The sequence below is a fragment of the Siphateles boraxobius genome, unplaced genomic scaffold (assembly GCF_051911475.1).
Source record: "Siphateles boraxobius isolate OS27281-9 unplaced genomic scaffold, OSU_SipBor_1 66, whole genome shotgun sequence".
Lineage (NCBI taxonomy): Eukaryota > Metazoa > Chordata > Actinopteri > Cypriniformes > Leuciscidae > Siphateles > Siphateles boraxobius.
In genome coordinates, this window is record NW_027509193.1 from 26,070,472 (window position 1) to 26,088,562 (window position 18,091).

The 18,091-nt window shown below is 37.1% G+C and overlaps 1 protein-coding gene across 2 annotated transcripts in view; it reads right to left on the reverse strand.

The window, feature by feature from the left end:
• Positions 1 to 18,091, reverse strand: part of sdk1a (sidekick cell adhesion molecule 1a) — a 391,713-nt gene that overhangs the window by 61,070 nt on the left and 312,552 nt on the right. For both annotated transcript variants that reach the window (XM_077213331.1, XM_077213330.1), the window contains exons 16-23: positions 16,327 to 16,467; positions 14,718 to 14,899; positions 8,565 to 8,680; positions 8,250 to 8,445; positions 7,062 to 7,160; positions 3,860 to 4,051; positions 3,034 to 3,155; positions 326 to 435 (exon numbers count right to left, since the gene is read on the reverse strand). In XM_077213331.1, the coding sequence (XP_077069446.1) occupies positions 326 to 435; positions 3,034 to 3,155; positions 3,860 to 4,051; positions 7,062 to 7,160; positions 8,250 to 8,445; positions 8,565 to 8,680; positions 14,718 to 14,899; positions 16,327 to 16,467 (1,158 nt within the window). The remainder of the gene's footprint in view (positions 1 to 325; positions 436 to 3,033; positions 3,156 to 3,859; positions 4,052 to 7,061; positions 7,161 to 8,249; positions 8,446 to 8,564; positions 8,681 to 14,717; positions 14,900 to 16,326; positions 16,468 to 18,091) is intronic.

An 18,091-nucleotide genomic window follows, 5' to 3' on the forward strand; every position in this document is an offset into this window, starting at 1 on the left:
AGGAATGAATTAACTGCATCCTCGGGGAAAGAAGCAGAAAATAACAAGATCACAGGCATAAATACAGAATGGAAAACATTGCCATAGTGTGCTGAACTGTGTACCATTCGATTTATTCATGCAGGCAAAGAATAATCATAATCTGATTAAGGTGTATACTTGTCTCCAGTAATGCAACTGTAATTGGAGTAATCTAGATGTCTTAATTTGATTAGGCTCACTTAAAGTGTGTATTTATTCAGGTTAAAGCAAATGAAAATGCTGTTTACATGGCATTTGCTGTCTTAATGCATCTAATGTGTGTTTGTACAGAAACAACACTGACCTGTAGTGTGTGAACGGTGTGAGATTGGGCACCTCCAGCAACTGAGCTTCAGGGTCGTTCTCTTTCTCGTACAACACCTTCCACTCTTCCTCATCACCGACACTGCCCACCTGAATACAGAGAGCACTGCTGTAACAGTCTGTGGCAACAACACCAATTACCCCTAAATACGATGACCCCCTTTTGTAAATTATTATTTAAAAATAGATTAATCCTTATTAAAGGTACAAAGTTATTCAGTCAAGAGAAGTGAGTGATTTTTTCTTTGTCTTTTGTTATTTGACTAACATTAGAGACATCACAGAAGCAGGTTTATTAGGCTGCTGTCACTTTTAGATCTGACACATATGACCTCGCAACTCTTTATGGTCATTTAAGACTTTATTTAACACTCGACAAAGCAGGCATTTTGACATATTTTGTGTTTTTGTCCGTTTAAGTGTGAAAGAGAAGTCAATGTGCTAACGTGTTAATTTTGACAGGCCTATTTATTTCATTTTTTTGTTTGCAAAATTAAATAATTGGCTTTTATATTGTCATTGTACTAAACTCAAAGTAAATTATTAAATGTAATTTTTTCCTACTCACTAACATAGCAATGACAGAGGAGTAAGATTTTCAAGATTTTCTTTTCCAAAATAAATATAATTACAGAGAAGTGTTTTCCAAAATTACTGCAATAAACATATTCAATAAATATTAATAAAAGTTAGTACATTAACTTTGACAGCCCTATAAATGTTTGTTTTTTTAAAATCATATGTGCATTCAGATTAATTTTGCAAATATAAATGGCAAGAGTTTTCTCAAAACTGAAAGCTCCAATCAAAGGAGCATTCACTAATTTATCACCAGGACACAAAGTCAAGTTTACAATTTACAGGGCTGCTACAAAAAGCACTACAATATCTATCAAATATTTTTAAGACTTATAGGTAATGGGATTTTCCTCCTAAAAAAAACTGTTAGCTATTTTATGTATCAGTCAGATGGGTAGGTCTTGTCCAGAATAAAAAGTGGACCAGCCAAAGTGGCAATAGTCTGGTTACATGAGACTACCTGGACATTAATCTGCCATGGCATTTGAAACATCTAATAGAGCCATTTTTCAGAGCCTTTTGAGAACCAAGTAGTGAAGTTAATGAAAGAAGGAGGAGAAAATTCCACACACTGCACTTCATTATACCCGGGACATCACAGGCCAAAGGCTCATAGAGTGTTTTGTAGGGCACAGGCCTTCAGCGGGAATGCAGAGCAGAGCAGGTTAAAGCTTTTTCAATTGAGTCCAGAACAGTGCCAGCCACTGCCCCATTCCAAACACATTGTGCAAGCCAAGTCTAAACCAATCAAAGCTCACAGCACTCAGGAAGATTTACTATGACCAGTGGAGTGTACTGTATGCAGTAAGCATTTATGCCAACGTGATAGATGTTAGACGCGTGGCACCTTATGCTGGAGACCGCCGTTGTATTTCATAGCTGGTGCGTATGCAGTGGCTCTCTCTCGCTCTTTGACAGATTTCTGCAGTGGCAGATAGCCCGGCCTCAATCAACTCTGGAATTCAAGTGCCACCACATGAAAAGCCGAGGCTTCCTTTTGCAAGCTCCGGCCCGGCACCGTCAAGTTTAGAGAGTGGACGTCGATTACAAATTAGGAGTCAGTCATGTGATTCAATCTGTCATCACTTTTGCTAAAGTCGCAGGCGATGTGGAAAGGGCGAGGATGCGCTCTCAATACATCTCTGAGCCATAGAGGGCAATCACAACTGGAACTTGCTGTTATTCAGGTTGAAATGGAAGTGCTGAGTGGTATTGAATCGAGTACGTGTGATAAGTGCATGCTGGCTGTTTTTAAAACCCTGTGATGACAGCTGGATGGCGGTTAGATTCGATTTTGATGTGACCTTTTTACATTCTTTAAAATATATATTTTTTATTTTTTTCATTTTATTTTTCATTTTACATTTTTAAATTAATTTGATAAAAAATGTTGTTAGACAAATAGACAAGATACATTTTTTTGCTCCACTGTCCCACCTTAAATCCTCAAGAACTTGATTGATTAATTGATTCCTTTTCATTTTTGTGAGAAACGATACAACAGCCAAATTTTTTTTCGGTGTACACTGTCCGACAAATTAAAAACAGCACAGAATTTTTTTGCATCACTGTCCCACCTTGAATCCTGAACTTTATCTTTTATTTAATTTAATCTTTTTTTGGTGAGAATTGATGCATAATGTTGTTCAGTGTATATTGACTGACAAATAAAAAAAGCACAGATATTTTTTTGCTCCACTTTTCCACATCGAATCCTCAAGAACTTGGCTAATTGATTGATTGATTGATTGATTCCTTTTCATTTTTGTGAGAAATGATCCAACAGCCAAAAATGTTATTCGGTGCACACTGACCGACAAATAAAAATATTGCAGATATTTTTTACTTCGTTGTCCCACCTTGAATCCAGCTGATTAATCCATCAAGCTGTAAAAATAACTGAAATGTACATTGCTAAGACTAGGAGACGAAGCCTACACAAATCACCATAAGTACATGCTCAACACTGCAGAGATATTTCATTATCATGTAAAATGTTTTTCTTGGCTAGTGAAGACTCATCAGGGAGCACTGTGAGGATGTACAGCTTCAGGCCAGCGATGGTAGGCGGATAATGATCAGATAAAGAAGAACTGAAATATTACTCACCTGCCCCTCGACAATCCACTTGGAGATGGTCGTCTTCCCATCATCTCCTGCACGGAACTTCAGTGTAGCCGATCGTGAACTGATCTTGGAAATAACCAGATTTGATGGAGGCCCGGGAAGTTCTGCGTTAAAGGCAAAAAACAACAACAACAAAAAACAAATAAAGACAAAATATAGACAAATAAAAAAAAGTTAAAAGTCACTTCTTAACAACATCCGCACATAACAACAATCAATAAACACAAAACATCCACAAGCCTGCCTTCTAAAGTCAATAACACCCAATATTTCTAAATCATGACCAGAATATTTTTAATAAGACTGTGTAGACAAGGGACTGAGTCAAAAAAGAGATTTGCGATTCTTTTGAAGTGCAGAGATAAAAAGTCTCATTTGGGTTGAGAAACCTTTGATGAAATTACACTGGAATTAAATCAAATAACAGACGATAGTCTCGCATCTGCCCGAAATCCCCACTGTGATGTGTAGACGTCTGTTTCCCTAATGTCTCACAATAAGCAATTTATCAGCAGGCATTATGGTTTTGGCTTGGCGTTCAGCCAGTTCAGCCTTTGCCTTCTTTCAGTGAGCGAGAGAAAGTCTGCCTTAAAGCTGGTACAAATGAATATTTCTCCTTCAGTGCCACATTTGATTAATGGCAGTGCATGGGCAACAACTTCGCAGTTTCTGAGCAGAAAAGGCCAACTCAAAAGATCATCATTCATTCTTATATTGCTTGTGTACAATATGCATCCATAAATAAGGAAGAGTAGCTCCCTTAATACAGGTTATTTTTAATTGTCTATGTTAAAGAGCTACGAAAGACCTGGTGGCACTCCCGAAGATATGGTGGAGGAAGTTACAGTTCCAACTCCTGCCTCCGTCATAGCTGCCACTTCCAGAGTGTACGTGGTGAGGGATGTCAGGCCGGTGACCTTGTAGTGCAGCGTGGTATTGGCCAAGGTGCGTGCCACCCGTGATTGGTTCTTCCCCTGCACCTCCCAGGACACCAGGTAACCTGCAAAACACCATCAAATTCATTGAAACTCAAGAAGTTTATATGAGCTTTACACACTTTATGGCTCAAAACCCGTGGGAACGGGACAATTTGGGGCGACTCGCCCAAATCCAACCTGGGATGACAACTCACAAGAGCAGGAGGAATTTTTCTGAGGTCTTGAACTTGAAATAAACAATCTCTCTTTAACAAATAAGGTGGGTGAATTGGGGAACTGCTGTAGTGAGTTGTCTAGACCCTGGGCCCTGCCCCCTAACCTGCATCTAACTGAGACTAATAGCCAGCAGAGATCCTATGTAATTTGCTGTTTATTGGGAGTATTTTCTCCCAGAGTCAGCACTGTTTCCAATCGCTGAATGTCCTTTTTCATTGAGGTGCTCATAAATCAAGCTTTACGCTGGGAGGGACCGCTGGTGAACGGGCATAGGCAACATTCAAAGAGCAACAATGCTGTGCACATTGATATAGACAGGAGCTATTTAGCCTAATTTATGTCTGATCTCATTCGTCTCCATTCTTTCAATCAACATTCAGAGCCGTTCTGCAACTCAATCGGCTTAATCTATGTCCAGTATCAATCTAGCGCTGCCTCATTAGTCCAGATCTAATTCTTTCTCCGCATTGTTGAAACTTTACCAGTGACTCTCAGAAAATGTGTTGTCCTGGTCAAAAAAGAAAAATAATTTTATTTTGCATACAGGGCATTTTTATTTATTTATTTATTTATTTAGAAAAGAGACAGTGTACACTAATCAACATTCATGAATGTAAATGTAATTAAATTAGCCTGAACGCTAGTTTTCTTCGGTTATCCCTTTGCCAGATGTTATTAGGCCTAAAACTAGAGAAGAGTGTAAAACAATAACAACAATAATAGAACTAGAACTTGTAAGCAACTCTGTAAAGTACAATTAAACATATTATCCAAAAAGACAATATATGTACACAATAAAAAAAGAAAGATATTTAAAAAAAAGGAAATTAAATGATATTGTTATGAGTAAAAAAAAAACTAATAATTAAATTATTAATAATAATAAGCAGCATTAATGTTCACATTGTTGATTATGAAGAAGCCATTTCTTAAAATTATGCTTACATGACTTAAACGATGAGCATTCTCTAATTGAGTGTGTTACAGAATTCCAATGATGTGATGCTCTGAATGACAAAAAATGCTTGAAAAAAGGAACTTTTCTTACGTGGAATTATACAATCCGCTTTCAATAGATTTAAATTGAATAAAATCAGCCAGAGGAGGAGGAGCTAAACCATACATAATCTTATGAACTAAACAAACATTTTTAAAGTTAATGAGATTTTCCCAGCGAAACAAGTTATACTTATTTAAAATGTGACAATGCTGAAAGTTTTTTTTATATAAAAAAAATGTAAGTTCTTATTTGTAGAATTCCAATGGTTTTAGATCTATCAAATGTGTATTAGACCAGCTTGTCACACAATATCCTGCTTTATATCAGCACTGTGTCCTTTAGAAAAGAACATACAGAGTGTGTTTGACACATTTAATTTCAGATAACTCTGATTAAGCCAGGATGTAACTTTTACCATCTGTCATCTTTTTTGCAACCTCTTCTGCAAATAATAATCCCTCAGAATCAGACATTCCACATTAATCAGTTTCTTTTCTTCTCTTGTTGTTGTTGTAAGATTAGAAATCGACATGAAAGTATTAGAGCTAGCAGGAGTCCCAAAAGGAAAGGACTCCCCGTCAGACTCCGCCTACAATCGCCACGATCGATCCCGCTTTGCTGCTACAGTCAGTGGCTGCATTTTCAGCTTTGACATCATCGGAATAAATTACACTTGGAAGTAACAGTAATTTTCCAAAATTGATACAAGGGGTGGTGATGGCGCAATGGATAAGACACATGCCTTTGGAGCAACTAGGGGTTAAGTGTCTTGCTCAGGGACACATTGGTGTCTCACAGTGGATTCGAACCCGGGTCTCTCACACCAGAGGCGTGCGACCTCTGACATATATAGCAATTGTAAGTCGCTTTGGATAAAAGCGTCAGCTAAATGAATAAATGTAAAATGTGATACAAATCCTTTTTCCAGTCTTCAGTGTCACGTGATCCTTCAGAAATCATTTTAATTTGATGATTTGCTGAAACATTTCTTATTTACTGTCACTGTTGAATATAAATTACTTTACAGTCACTTTTAATCAATTTATGCAAAAAATGTTAAAATTTTTTTTTGCTTTTTTTAAAGCAAAATCTAGTTTCTTATTTCTTTCTTGATTTTGCGTTAATATATGCCCTCCAATCGTTCTGAACATGTTTCGAGAGATTCACGCTCAGGTTCTTGTCAAATGCTTGAAGGTCTACTCATGCTTACAGGTCTTTTGATCACGGTTAACCTTTTTTTTCCTTCTTTTGATCTGTTTGTGCTTTACCTTCTAGGTGGTAATGACTAAAGGACAATATGGATAAATAGCACTACTGGAATGCTAAAACACATAAATCAGCGCCCACACAGAGAGAGTCATGCAGAGACAAACAAACACACACACAATCACAAAAGCATCCTTTACAGCTGTGCAACAGGGAGCGAAAATTGTTTCTGCCAACTGAACGCAAACAACGATGCCATAATTGCTTTTGTGCAAAAACTCAATGAAGTGTTAAATAGAAGTGTATCCATTAATAAAGCTATACGAACATCCAAGAGTTGCCAAATGAAAATTGAGCTCCTTTACGGGCTCACCTGCTCTATCTAATGCAACGTTCAGCTACATTTAAACAGAGGGGGGCAGATTAGATTTCATTTAACAGGAAACAAATCTAATGAACAACTCATCATTCCCCAAAACTGAGTTTTACTGATGCTGGGGCAAACAAATTCATTCAGATTTATTGCTGCAAAATGTATGTGTTTTCCTTGATTGTCTATATATTCTTATATAGATATATATAGATATATCTATATATATATTTTTGAGTATCATATCAATAAAAGCAACGGAAAGATCAAAAACACTCACCAGTAATGATGCCGTTCTTATTCACAGGTTCCTCCCAGCTCACTCTCAGAGACATATCCAATATCTCTGTAAAGCTCAAGCGACCAACAGGGCCTGGAACTAAACACAAAGACATTTCTTGGTTGTAGACCTCCTTTTGTTTCTAAACAAGCTCTGTCTATTGTAGGCTAATTGAGCTGGTCATAGATTAATCCACACACTAATTGTGAAACAATTAACAAATAAGGTATTATTTAGTCCCTTTATAATGAACCACAACAAAGATTCCGATGATATCAAAACCTGACATGCACACAGACATTGTTTCTTTTTCCTTGTTCATTCTTTTCCCAGTAATTCTTTTTGGAAAGTAACCAAAACTAGTTTCTCACTTGTAGTGTCAACGATGCCAAAAGACACTGATATAATTATAGCGGCTTGACCCGCACTTTAATTACTGCGACTTTTATAAGACATGTTGTAATTTGGTAGTTTTTCACCCCCAAACTACCCGAGCAGAGTTTCAGAGAAAGAACACTGTCACAATGCTGATGTAAAGGCCAAAAGCTTCATTTAATAAAATATTTCCTGCCAAATGAAGAGCATTTTTCTGTTGATTTGGCTACCTCAGTAATTAAAATAAACATTTTGTTCAGAACTATTTTGTTTAACAGAATTATCTTGACGCCTCCATGAAAATGAGGATGAAAGAGATTCCTGCAATAGGTACCTTGTTTTTTTTTTTTTTGGTAATAGCATTATAGCATAAGGTTTCACTATAAACATGGTGATTATCTCTAAGGTGGACACCCAATTTGATATACATGATATTTACCATCTGAATCATGTCAACAAATGGAAAAGTCAGCCAGCTATTTATTATGTTAATTATTGTGCCTTTTACCCCAAATACCATACTTTTACATATTCTTCCGTTATTAACAAACTGTTGCTTTATTTACCTTAAAGAAACCTGAAAATCATTATCAAGACCTTTGTCTTAAAATATAGACGTTTATTTTATCGATTCTTATTTGCTACATAAATCTACAACATTTTATGAATGTTTTTTTCAGTGCATTTTGTGTCAAACAGCACTGAAAATGTCTTCTTTTATGTGAATCCAATCAATTCGTTTCTGAGCACGAATTTTCTGAAGTATATGATTCAGTGAGAGACAGAAACACAAAGAAACAGACTATTACTTACTGTCCTCATGAGTTTGCACCAGTTTGGGGGCACTGCGGGGTCCGTTCCCTGGTGTGGTGAAGCACAGCACTGACGTCAGGTACCAGGTGAACTTTTTTAGACCGCTGATGAAACCCAGGTGACGTGTCCCGTGATAATCAGGGGTGATGGTTACGACGATAACATCCTCTGGAGACCGTTCGGGCCATGCCATCAGCTGAGGGACAGACACCAATGTCATTTAAATAGAACACAGTGTGTGTCACTCATGGGCATGGGCACAAAACATATACTTTCTATATTTGACAGGGACCAGTACAGGAGAAATGAGTGTACCTTGTAACCTTGATTAATGCCATTGATGAACTGCTGAGGTGGTGGATTCCAAGTAAATTCAATGGTGGTTGAGTTCACCGCTTTGGCCTCCACACCTTGAGGGGGCGCTGTAGGGACTACAGGCAAGCACATACTGCATGTCAGACTCTTTTTTACAGTCTATGGTTAGACTCCTATTCACCTTATTTTTTTGTCTCAGCCTCAGACGTCATGCCCATGGACCTCCTGCACTCCAGTCACTAAATATCGAATGCATATGGCACACTAAATAAAAAAATAAAAAACTTTCGAGAAGACAAAAGTCTAAATCTGAATGGCTGACTTAGCTTAGTGTGCAGTGAACGATTCGTCAGGAAATGAAAGCAGTGTTTACAAGTTCCAGGACTTCAGCAATGAACGCTTGAGTTGGGCAACTAAACGCTGGATTCAAAAAGTTCTGTGAAGATAATGCCTTAATTTTTTTAAAAAGACATTTAATTGTTTTGTTTGAACCATTTAGTTGAATAAAAAAAATTCTGTCATGAAGAGCTAGCACTCTGTATTTCACGTTTACTCATAGGATAAGGTAAAAGTACTACCTTTTAGATTCCCAAGTGATTTCATTTTATTATTTGTGTCCTCTTTCATCTATAATGGAAGATCAAGTGAAGTACCTCACTGAGAAGGCATTTGCAGCGAAAGCTTTCAATAAGCCTTAAAGGAGACCTATTATGCAAAATGTACTTTCACCTGGTGTTTGAGTGTAAATGTGTTGGCTGTGTGTGTCAGTGACCAGCACGGACCTCCTCAGGGGCAGGGACGGAGGGACCAAAAAGGGCACTAAATAAAAAAAAGGATTACTTCTTGATTTTTTTTGTTTTTTATTCTTTCTTTCCTTGGCATTCTAAGAAAATATGTTGATACAATTATTAGAATACATAACACATCAAGTGAAAATAGGGAAATTATGATAATATTACTAAATATTATTTACTTTACCGAACAAAACAGTGAGAATCAAGAAGGTAATAATGGAAAATTAATTTTTAGTTTTGTTGAATGTATGTATTATATGTATGGAAGACAGTGTTAGCTATCATGAATCAGTAACACTTTACAATAAGGTTTAATTAGTTAACATTAGCTAAATGAACAACACTTCTACAGCATTTATTAATCTTAGTTAATTTCAGGATTTACTAAAACATTAAAATCAAAAGTTGTATTTGTTTACATTAGTTAATGCACTGACTGTGACATAACATGAATAAACAATTAACAGTTGTAGTATTAACTAAGATATAGCCTACAGTAACAAATGTGTTGCTCATGGTTAGTTCATGTTAGTTCATACATGAGTAATGAACAAATGAACCTTATTGTAAAGCGTTACTATGAAATCAAAGATATAAGTTCCTCACAATTTAGAGTTGGACATGGACTTAAGATTTGATTTAACTAACTGTTAGATGTATTTCCCTTTGCACTTTTATTTCTTGGATAAAAACGAATGACATTGTCACTCAGAATGCGTCTGAAATCGATTTATACTTTTATTGTAGTTAAGAATAACTTGCATGCTGCAGCAACTTTTAGAGTAGCATGGTGATGGTAGGATAAATGTAATTTTCCGTATTAGCTTAAACGTTACCTGCTGCTCGTTTGAAGACTCGCGCAAACTGCTAAGTAGTGCGTACCAGAACCGTTAAATGCATATGAGGCGCTGCAAAGGAAACTCCGCCTACCACTTCTCCGCCAATTTTTTTTTTTTATATAATATTTGTTTGTATTATTATTGTTAGTGGCAAGGGTGTGTGTGTGTTTCATTTATTATAATATTTATAAAAATAATTATTATTATTTACAATTATCAGAAAAGGGCACAATACATTTTGAGGCAAAAGGGGCAGGGCGTGAGTTTGGCTCTATCTATGAATACGGAACACGTTTTGGTGACCTGATTCATTGTTGCCGGAATATCTGAAGTTGGAAATGTGAAGGCACAGCCCTCTTCTGGAAAGGGGGGCAGGAGCAGTTCATTTGGATTTAAAGATACACACACTAAAACAGCTTGTTTTTGCTTCCACCCCAAAAGGGACATTTTGGGCATGTTATAATAAACGATCTGTGGGGGTATTTTGAGGTGAAACTTCACAGACACATTCTGGGGACACCTAAGACTTATTTAACATCCTGTAAAAAGGGGCATAATAGGTCACCTTTAAAGGTGACAGGTTGTGGGACACAGTTATTTACCACAATGTTGGCCTGAATGTACTATACGTAGCTTCCACCTACATACTGATCGATCATCTCGAGTGAAATAGCACTCAAACAAAGTTTGCCCTGCTGAATACGCAAGACTGACAGCCGCGGACACCACTTAAGCACGTCTGACGAGCCTTGTTCACACTGCATTTGAATGCACCCAAATCAGATTTTCCCTCCAAATGTAATACAGTACATGCACATTTATTTCTGAATGACTGTGTGAATTGAATTTAAGTGTCAATTCCAATAGGGGAAACTTTGTATATGTGAAGATCCTTTTTAACTGCAGAAAACTGGAAATGGCTTGTGACAATAACAAAAATTGTCTGAGGTTATTGAGTTTGCTCTTATTTTTACTATGCAAAATGCAGCAACAACATAAGAGCATCAACTAACAAAGTGGCCATTAAATGACTAATGTTAGAATCGCAACATTATTAAAATTCCTCAGTAAAATGAAGTGGCTCAGTTTACAATACTCACGGTGCACCTGAGATGTGCCTGAGACATTTCTGACCTTTTATGAAGGACGGCACTATAGCATGGACACAATACATGAAAGAAAAAATACATTCACATTCTATTATAAATCCAGTATCCTTCTAAAAGGCTGAATCGAGAGAGCCGGCAGTTGAATGAAAGGCAAGGTCTTATATAAGCCAAAAACACAATAAAACAATATCACAGCACAGTCCAGATTCCTGATTGTTTGCCATACTTTTTTGTTTTTGTTTTGCTGTACGCACAACTTGGTGTTGGTGTATATAATACAACTGAAAAGCATGTACTTGTACAACACACATAAAACAGAATTTTAGACTTTCAAATGTTTTTTTTGTGGAATTGAATGTGTACATTCATAAAACCTCTGGGACAAAAATTCATACAAAAAGCATATTCATGAATGTCTGGTGAGAGATATTAGTTTTTTTCTTCTGCGGCTGATCTTTTCAGGTTGCCTGTCAAGCTTTGACTTATTTTGAATCAAAAGACTATCTTTCAAAAGCCTGCCAATTATAGTCCTCTCTTAAAGCAGTGTAAACATATTCATTATGCAGCAGCGTCTCTGCTCTTCAGAGGCACTTTTCTCCACCTCAAATTCCTTAGTGGGTAAAAAGCACATACACTGTAGGCCTAGTGTTGTTTATAAAGCTGTCAATATATTTGAATAATTAAATTAATCAAATTAAGTTTATATACCAATATTTGCCACGAAAAAGCCCCAAATGAAGGTTATTTAATAATAAATACCATTTGTTGCAGACAAATAAATTATTTATTATACACTACTATTCAAAATTTAAGGGGTCAGAAAGATTTTCTAAAAAAAAAGTCTCTTATGGTCATCAAGACTGCTTTTGTTTGATCAATAATACTTGTATGTTATGACATATTATTACAATTTTAAATAAATATTTTCTATTGATATATTTTTTTTAAAAGTAATTTATTCCTGTGATGTCAAAGCTGAGTTTTCAGCATCATTAAACCAGTCTTCAGTGTCACATGATCCTTCAGAAATCATTATAATATGATGATTTGCCGCCCAAGAAACATTTCTTATTATTACCAATGTTAAACAGTTGCGCAGCTTCATATTTTTGTGCGAATAGCAATTGCAAATTTTTGATGAATAGAAAGTTGAAAAGAACAGAATTTATTTGATTGAAATATTTTGTAACAATTATAAATGTCTTTACGGTCTCTTTTGGTCAATTTAACGGTGTTCTTGCTTAATAAAATAATTCATTTCTTTTAAACAAATCTTATCGTCCACAAACTTAAGCAGTAATGTCCATTATAAAAAGTGGTTTTACAAGTCCATATTTTCTTTTCTTTATTTCCACTTCATTAAAGGTACACTATGTAACTTTTGGCGCTCTAATGGTTAATAAACAAAACTGCATGCATCTTACATTGTACATTGTAGCAGGAGCTACTTCTCACCCTTTATGTATATAAATGTATGAGTCATGCAGGTAATGGACTGCGGTTGGCGTCCTGCTCTGTCTAAAATAGTCAGAGTATAAACACTTATTATAGGGTGAAAACATGGTTTGTAAAATGAATTCATGATGTACTCCACTACATGTTTGGTATCATTTGAAATGTCTCAGTGTGACTGGTACAAAGGTCTCATTCCCACAGAAGTGAACCAAAAAGGTAATAAAGTTTTAAAGAGTTCAGAGATAACTTGCACACAGAGAAGGGGGTGTCTTCCAGGCAAATGGCATTCTGCTCCCAAAAGGTGTAAACTCTGAATGCAAATTCCTCTTGTTAGCAAATGTTTCCACGAGAAAGAAGTTTCTGTCTCGGTCTGAGAAATGCAACAAGAGGCTCAGCGTGATTTGTAACTCTAATTAGCCTGTGATGCGGAGTGTGTGCAAGACACTCTGCATCATGTATTTTATAATGTCAGGTTCGCATCTTCTCTCTTTATTCCAGAGCTTTTGATGTTTGGTATTTATTATCTTCGAACTGATTATGTAATTGGCATGATGCATTTCCCTGACATAATAAAACTGAAAACATTTGATTTTATTCTGACTTACTCTGAATTTCCCAAGTAGATTAAACAGATTTGTATGTTACCGCAAAGTCTGCGTCAGATTAATATTTGGCACTAATTCAAGTGTACTTTATCATGTTTTTATAAAGACAAGAAGTGAATTTCCATTTAGGACAGTAAAATGCTGCTTGACCAATCTAAATTTGGGTGTGTCTTACCTCTGTTTCAATTTAATGTTACTTTAGATAAGTGTACGTGGGAAACCACGGCATGGCCAATCCAAAGCTATTATAAGAGAAGTAATGTTGGTCGACTTATATCTGTAGTAGTGGCCATGCCTCTGCCTGAAGTAAACGTTACTTCAAATTCAAGTGTATACAAACCAGGGGTGCTATACAAAAGTATCTTTGATTGTGTAAGCGTGAATGCGACCATCTCAGATATATAGCCAATTACCTCTGTTTGGTGACCGAAAACTGACGAGTTTGTGATCGTGAGACCCGCGTTAAACAGAAGGCGTGAGGATCTCAAAACGACATAGATAAGTAAAGAGTTAAAGAATAATCAAACATTTGCACACATTTAGACGGGCTTACAAAAGTAACAGTGTACCTTTGAATATAAGCCTATTATTGGCCTACAGTAATCCATTTTATAGTCGAGTTAATCTAAGGTAGATTTAGAGGGTGTTCACACACATCTGTGATATCTTGTTAATGTCATTCGTTACCTGTAGTAGCGCACAGGATAGGAGACATGATCAAATGTGATCCACTTATGCTAATAATTAACTGTCCAAAATGACCATGTTTAAATTGACAGCCCTATTTTAGTATTCATCCAAACAACTGCAGAAAGTTCATTTACTGTTGCACAGTCTCTTACTTAGCATCAGTGATGTCGTCAAGGTTGCTAATTGTGAGTGGTTTTAGCGGAGCTGCGTCAATACCATTCAACTGCTTGACAGACTCTGTTTATAAAACGTCTATTTAAAATAATTAGACGGATGAAGCTTCTCAAAGCAGAGTCGATACATTTGCCGCTCCTTGGATAATCATCCAAATGTCCAAATAAAAACTGAATTTCCTGAGATGGATTCTTCTCATCTAAAGAGAAAAGCGCTCTCGTAGATAATTGACATAATTGTTTTGAAGAGGATTCGCATGGAAGTTAGATGTCTGAGAAGAGGGCTCTAAAATAAATGTGGCGTCTACGTGGAGGCTAAGATGACCTCAGTGTTGCATGCAAACAAATATCGCATCAACCGGCTCAAACCAGTATGCTTCCAGTCTCTGCTGATGAAAAGGAATAGATGAAAACACAGAGGCTGATAGAAGCAGCAACTGTTAGGCAATGAAAAAAACGGAGAATGTGAAAGAGGAACGAGGTCTCACCTCCCTGCAGCGTGTACTCAGTGACAGGCTGACTGAAGACGCCCAGGCCTGCCCCGGTGTACGCGGCCACCTGAATCTCATACTGGGTCCAGATGATGAGCTCTGTGATCAGGCAGTAGTTTATCTCAGGGCTGGTGATGTTCTTCTGCTGGTACTCTCCTGGGAGCCCCGCGAGCCGGTACCTGCATCAGGGCAATCGATGGCCAAACAGTGAGCGACAATGATTTTCTTCCAGGTCACTGTTCTGTTAGAAGTCCTCCCACAGGCTGTATAATTATTAGGCACACACTAGCTCTCTTCAAGGGTGGAAGTTGTGTTAAATACACCAGCGGTGTGGGAATGCTATTAAAAACAGCATAGATATTGAAATGCATCCAAGTTCTTGCTACATAAGAGAAATTAGTGTCATTCATTTGCTTGATCTTCTCTGTTGGGTGCATATTAAATAAAAAATAAGATTTTAACATTTTAGACTGGATACCCTGAATATTGTAAAGACATTATGTCTTTCTTCTGTGTCTTTGCATACTAAACACAAACATATAATGCCACCAATGTAGTCTGACTCAAAATCTAATATGAATCAACTTATTAATTTGGTCAAAAACAAATTCCGTAAATGAGGGGGAAAGCGTTAAGGCCTAGACACACCAAACTAGCGGCGACGAATGCTGACTATGGTGTCGCCTCATGCAGCCTTTGTCAGGGACAAAAAGCTGCTGCACTTGAACACACGGCAAAGACTAGTCAACGACCAACTAACACATACGTTCTGCACCTGTGTGAGAGCAAATGACTCTCCATACCAGCAGGTATGGGCAATAGTCTATATTCTTCATTAAAAAAGGGAGCAGCCAATCAGGGGGATTTCTTTTACATCACTGAAGGTGATTCAACAAGCGCAGTCATCCAAAAAGTCGTCGAATGTAGTCCGATTAATGCCACACCATAACAACTTAAAAAAAAAAATATATATATATATAATTATTATTTTTCAAATCTTTCAAATAAAAAAATAGTATTGTTCAGTCACACTTAAGTTTGGGTAACACACTATTACGACTTTTGCCTCAATAAACTCCTAATTTACTGCTTATTAATAGTTAGTAAGGTGGTTAACTTTAGGTGTTTGATGTGATTATGGGATGTACAGTATAATATGGTCATGCAGAATAAGGCGTTAATATGTGCTTTATAAGTTATAAGCAAGCTAATAAGCAACTAGTTAATAGTGAGAATTAGTCACCAAACTAAAGTGTTACCTATTGTTATGAACACTAGTGTCATGTTTGCCAAAACCTTTACTACAGCCTGCCTAGATTTACTTTCACACAGACATGTCAAACACTCCTTTTAAATCAGTTTGCTTATAAACGTTCTGGGCAACAGCTGTACTAAAACATTAGTCAAAGTGACAGCATTAAGGTCAACTGCAACTCCATTCTCTAGATGGGGTGACAAATGCAATCAAAAACTGACATTGTTGGTCTCAAAATAAGCTTGACTTTTTAATATAAAGTGTATGCCATATGAATAAATAAGTCATATTAATAAAGGAGTCATAATTCAGCACGTTTCATCAGGCAAGTTCTGTTTGTGCATGTCTCACCTGAGGACGTATCCTCTCAAGACTCCATTGAGCTGAGGCTCTGGGGGCGGCTGCCACTGCACCATAATGGACTGGTTGGTTCTGCCGCTGGCTACGATGTTTTTGGGCGGAGCGCTGGGCGGTTCCTCTCTCAGCATCAATCTGGGGAGAAAGCGCAAGAGTGTTGCTAGCACCACAAACTGGCGTGCTCTACAGGTACAAACTTAACTGCGCAACAAAGTGTTCATGCATGACTGATTCATTGCTCTATTTTCTCTCGTGCGAATCGGGTTAGTCGACTCGCTCTAGGGCACAACATTGTGAGCCATGCAAGTGTAATCCCCTGGTCGGAAGTCCATTTCCCAACCTGATGCACTCTACCATATCCGCCCACTTCATAAAAAGCTCTTATGCGTTTTTCAGGAAAAGTCTCTCTGTGCTCTAAGCACCCTGATGCTTTAAATTTGGAGGTCACTGCTTACATGGAAACTGGCTTGGGTACATTTACAGCCGTACAAGATTGCGTTCGTTGGCTCAGCAGCACCTTCAAGCTAAGAGCTTCATTGAAATTTCAAGCTTTCGAATTACAAATAGACCAAACATATTTTAAAGATAAGAGCATCTCATGGTTTGTTGTGCAGTAGGCCACAGTAGTGCTGTGCGTGGAGGATTTGTCCCCAGTGTGAGTGCTTTTAAACTCAGTGGTAAATACCTGTACTCTTTCCAAGGAAGCAACACACTAAACAGAACTATTTCTGTTCAATCCTAAGAGGAGAGAACATTTTTGGAGCTTATATTTTAGTTTATTAAAGAGTCTCAATTCACATTTGTTGGCTGAGATCTGGGCGAACATCAAAGAGCAAATGGATCTCAACACATTTCTCTTCGCAAAAAGAGGAGAAGAAATACGCTGAAAGTTCATGTCGATGTACTGATTTTAATGAAATGTGGAACTGGTTCAGATTCATAATGAAATAGTAAGCACTTGAATTGCGGGAAATGCTAATGATTTTGTGGGCTCTGTGATCCCTGGTAATGTCAAATATGTCATAATGGCTAGTCTCTACAGGCTAGTTTGCTCTCACACTTAAATTATATTTTGTGAGCAATGCTCGGTTCATTCCACCTACAGAATGTGCATTTTCTTAATTAACGAAGTTTAAAAATGAATCAGTGTTGAATACTTAATAATACCCATATATTCATCTTCCCTTTGCATTTCATGCTAATGGACAGTTAAATCTGCATTAAAGTTTAATAGGATCATTGGGTCCTTTCAGATTTATTGTCAGAGTCTTCTTAAACCTCTGACCACACTTTGTTATTTCTTCCCAGAAGTCTATTTCATAATTAATGCCCTCTATAACCAATATCATGGAGCTTTTCTCAGACGGTGCTCTGTAAATCTGCCTAATGATGGCCGTAAGGAAAGACTGCTCACTCCTCGGTGAAACAGAGCTTTTCTTGCTAGAGCCATGCAGTATTTACACATTTGTTTTACACACTTGCACTGTGCCACCAGCTATTAAACATCTACCTCTGAACATAAACAACACAAGGAAAGTGCCTGGCACTTTCTACAAATACAGTACACTTTGCTGTCCTATGAACTTTTTTTTTAAAGCATTAGAGGCATTGTTTTTTTGTGTGTGTGTTCTGAATATATAAACTAGACGAGTCATTAACTAACATAAAATTTACCCAGCATCAACGGAATAATCATGCATTTTGCCAAGCTCTGCTTTTGACAATAAAACAGCGGCAGATAAATAAGCGTTGGTGTGGG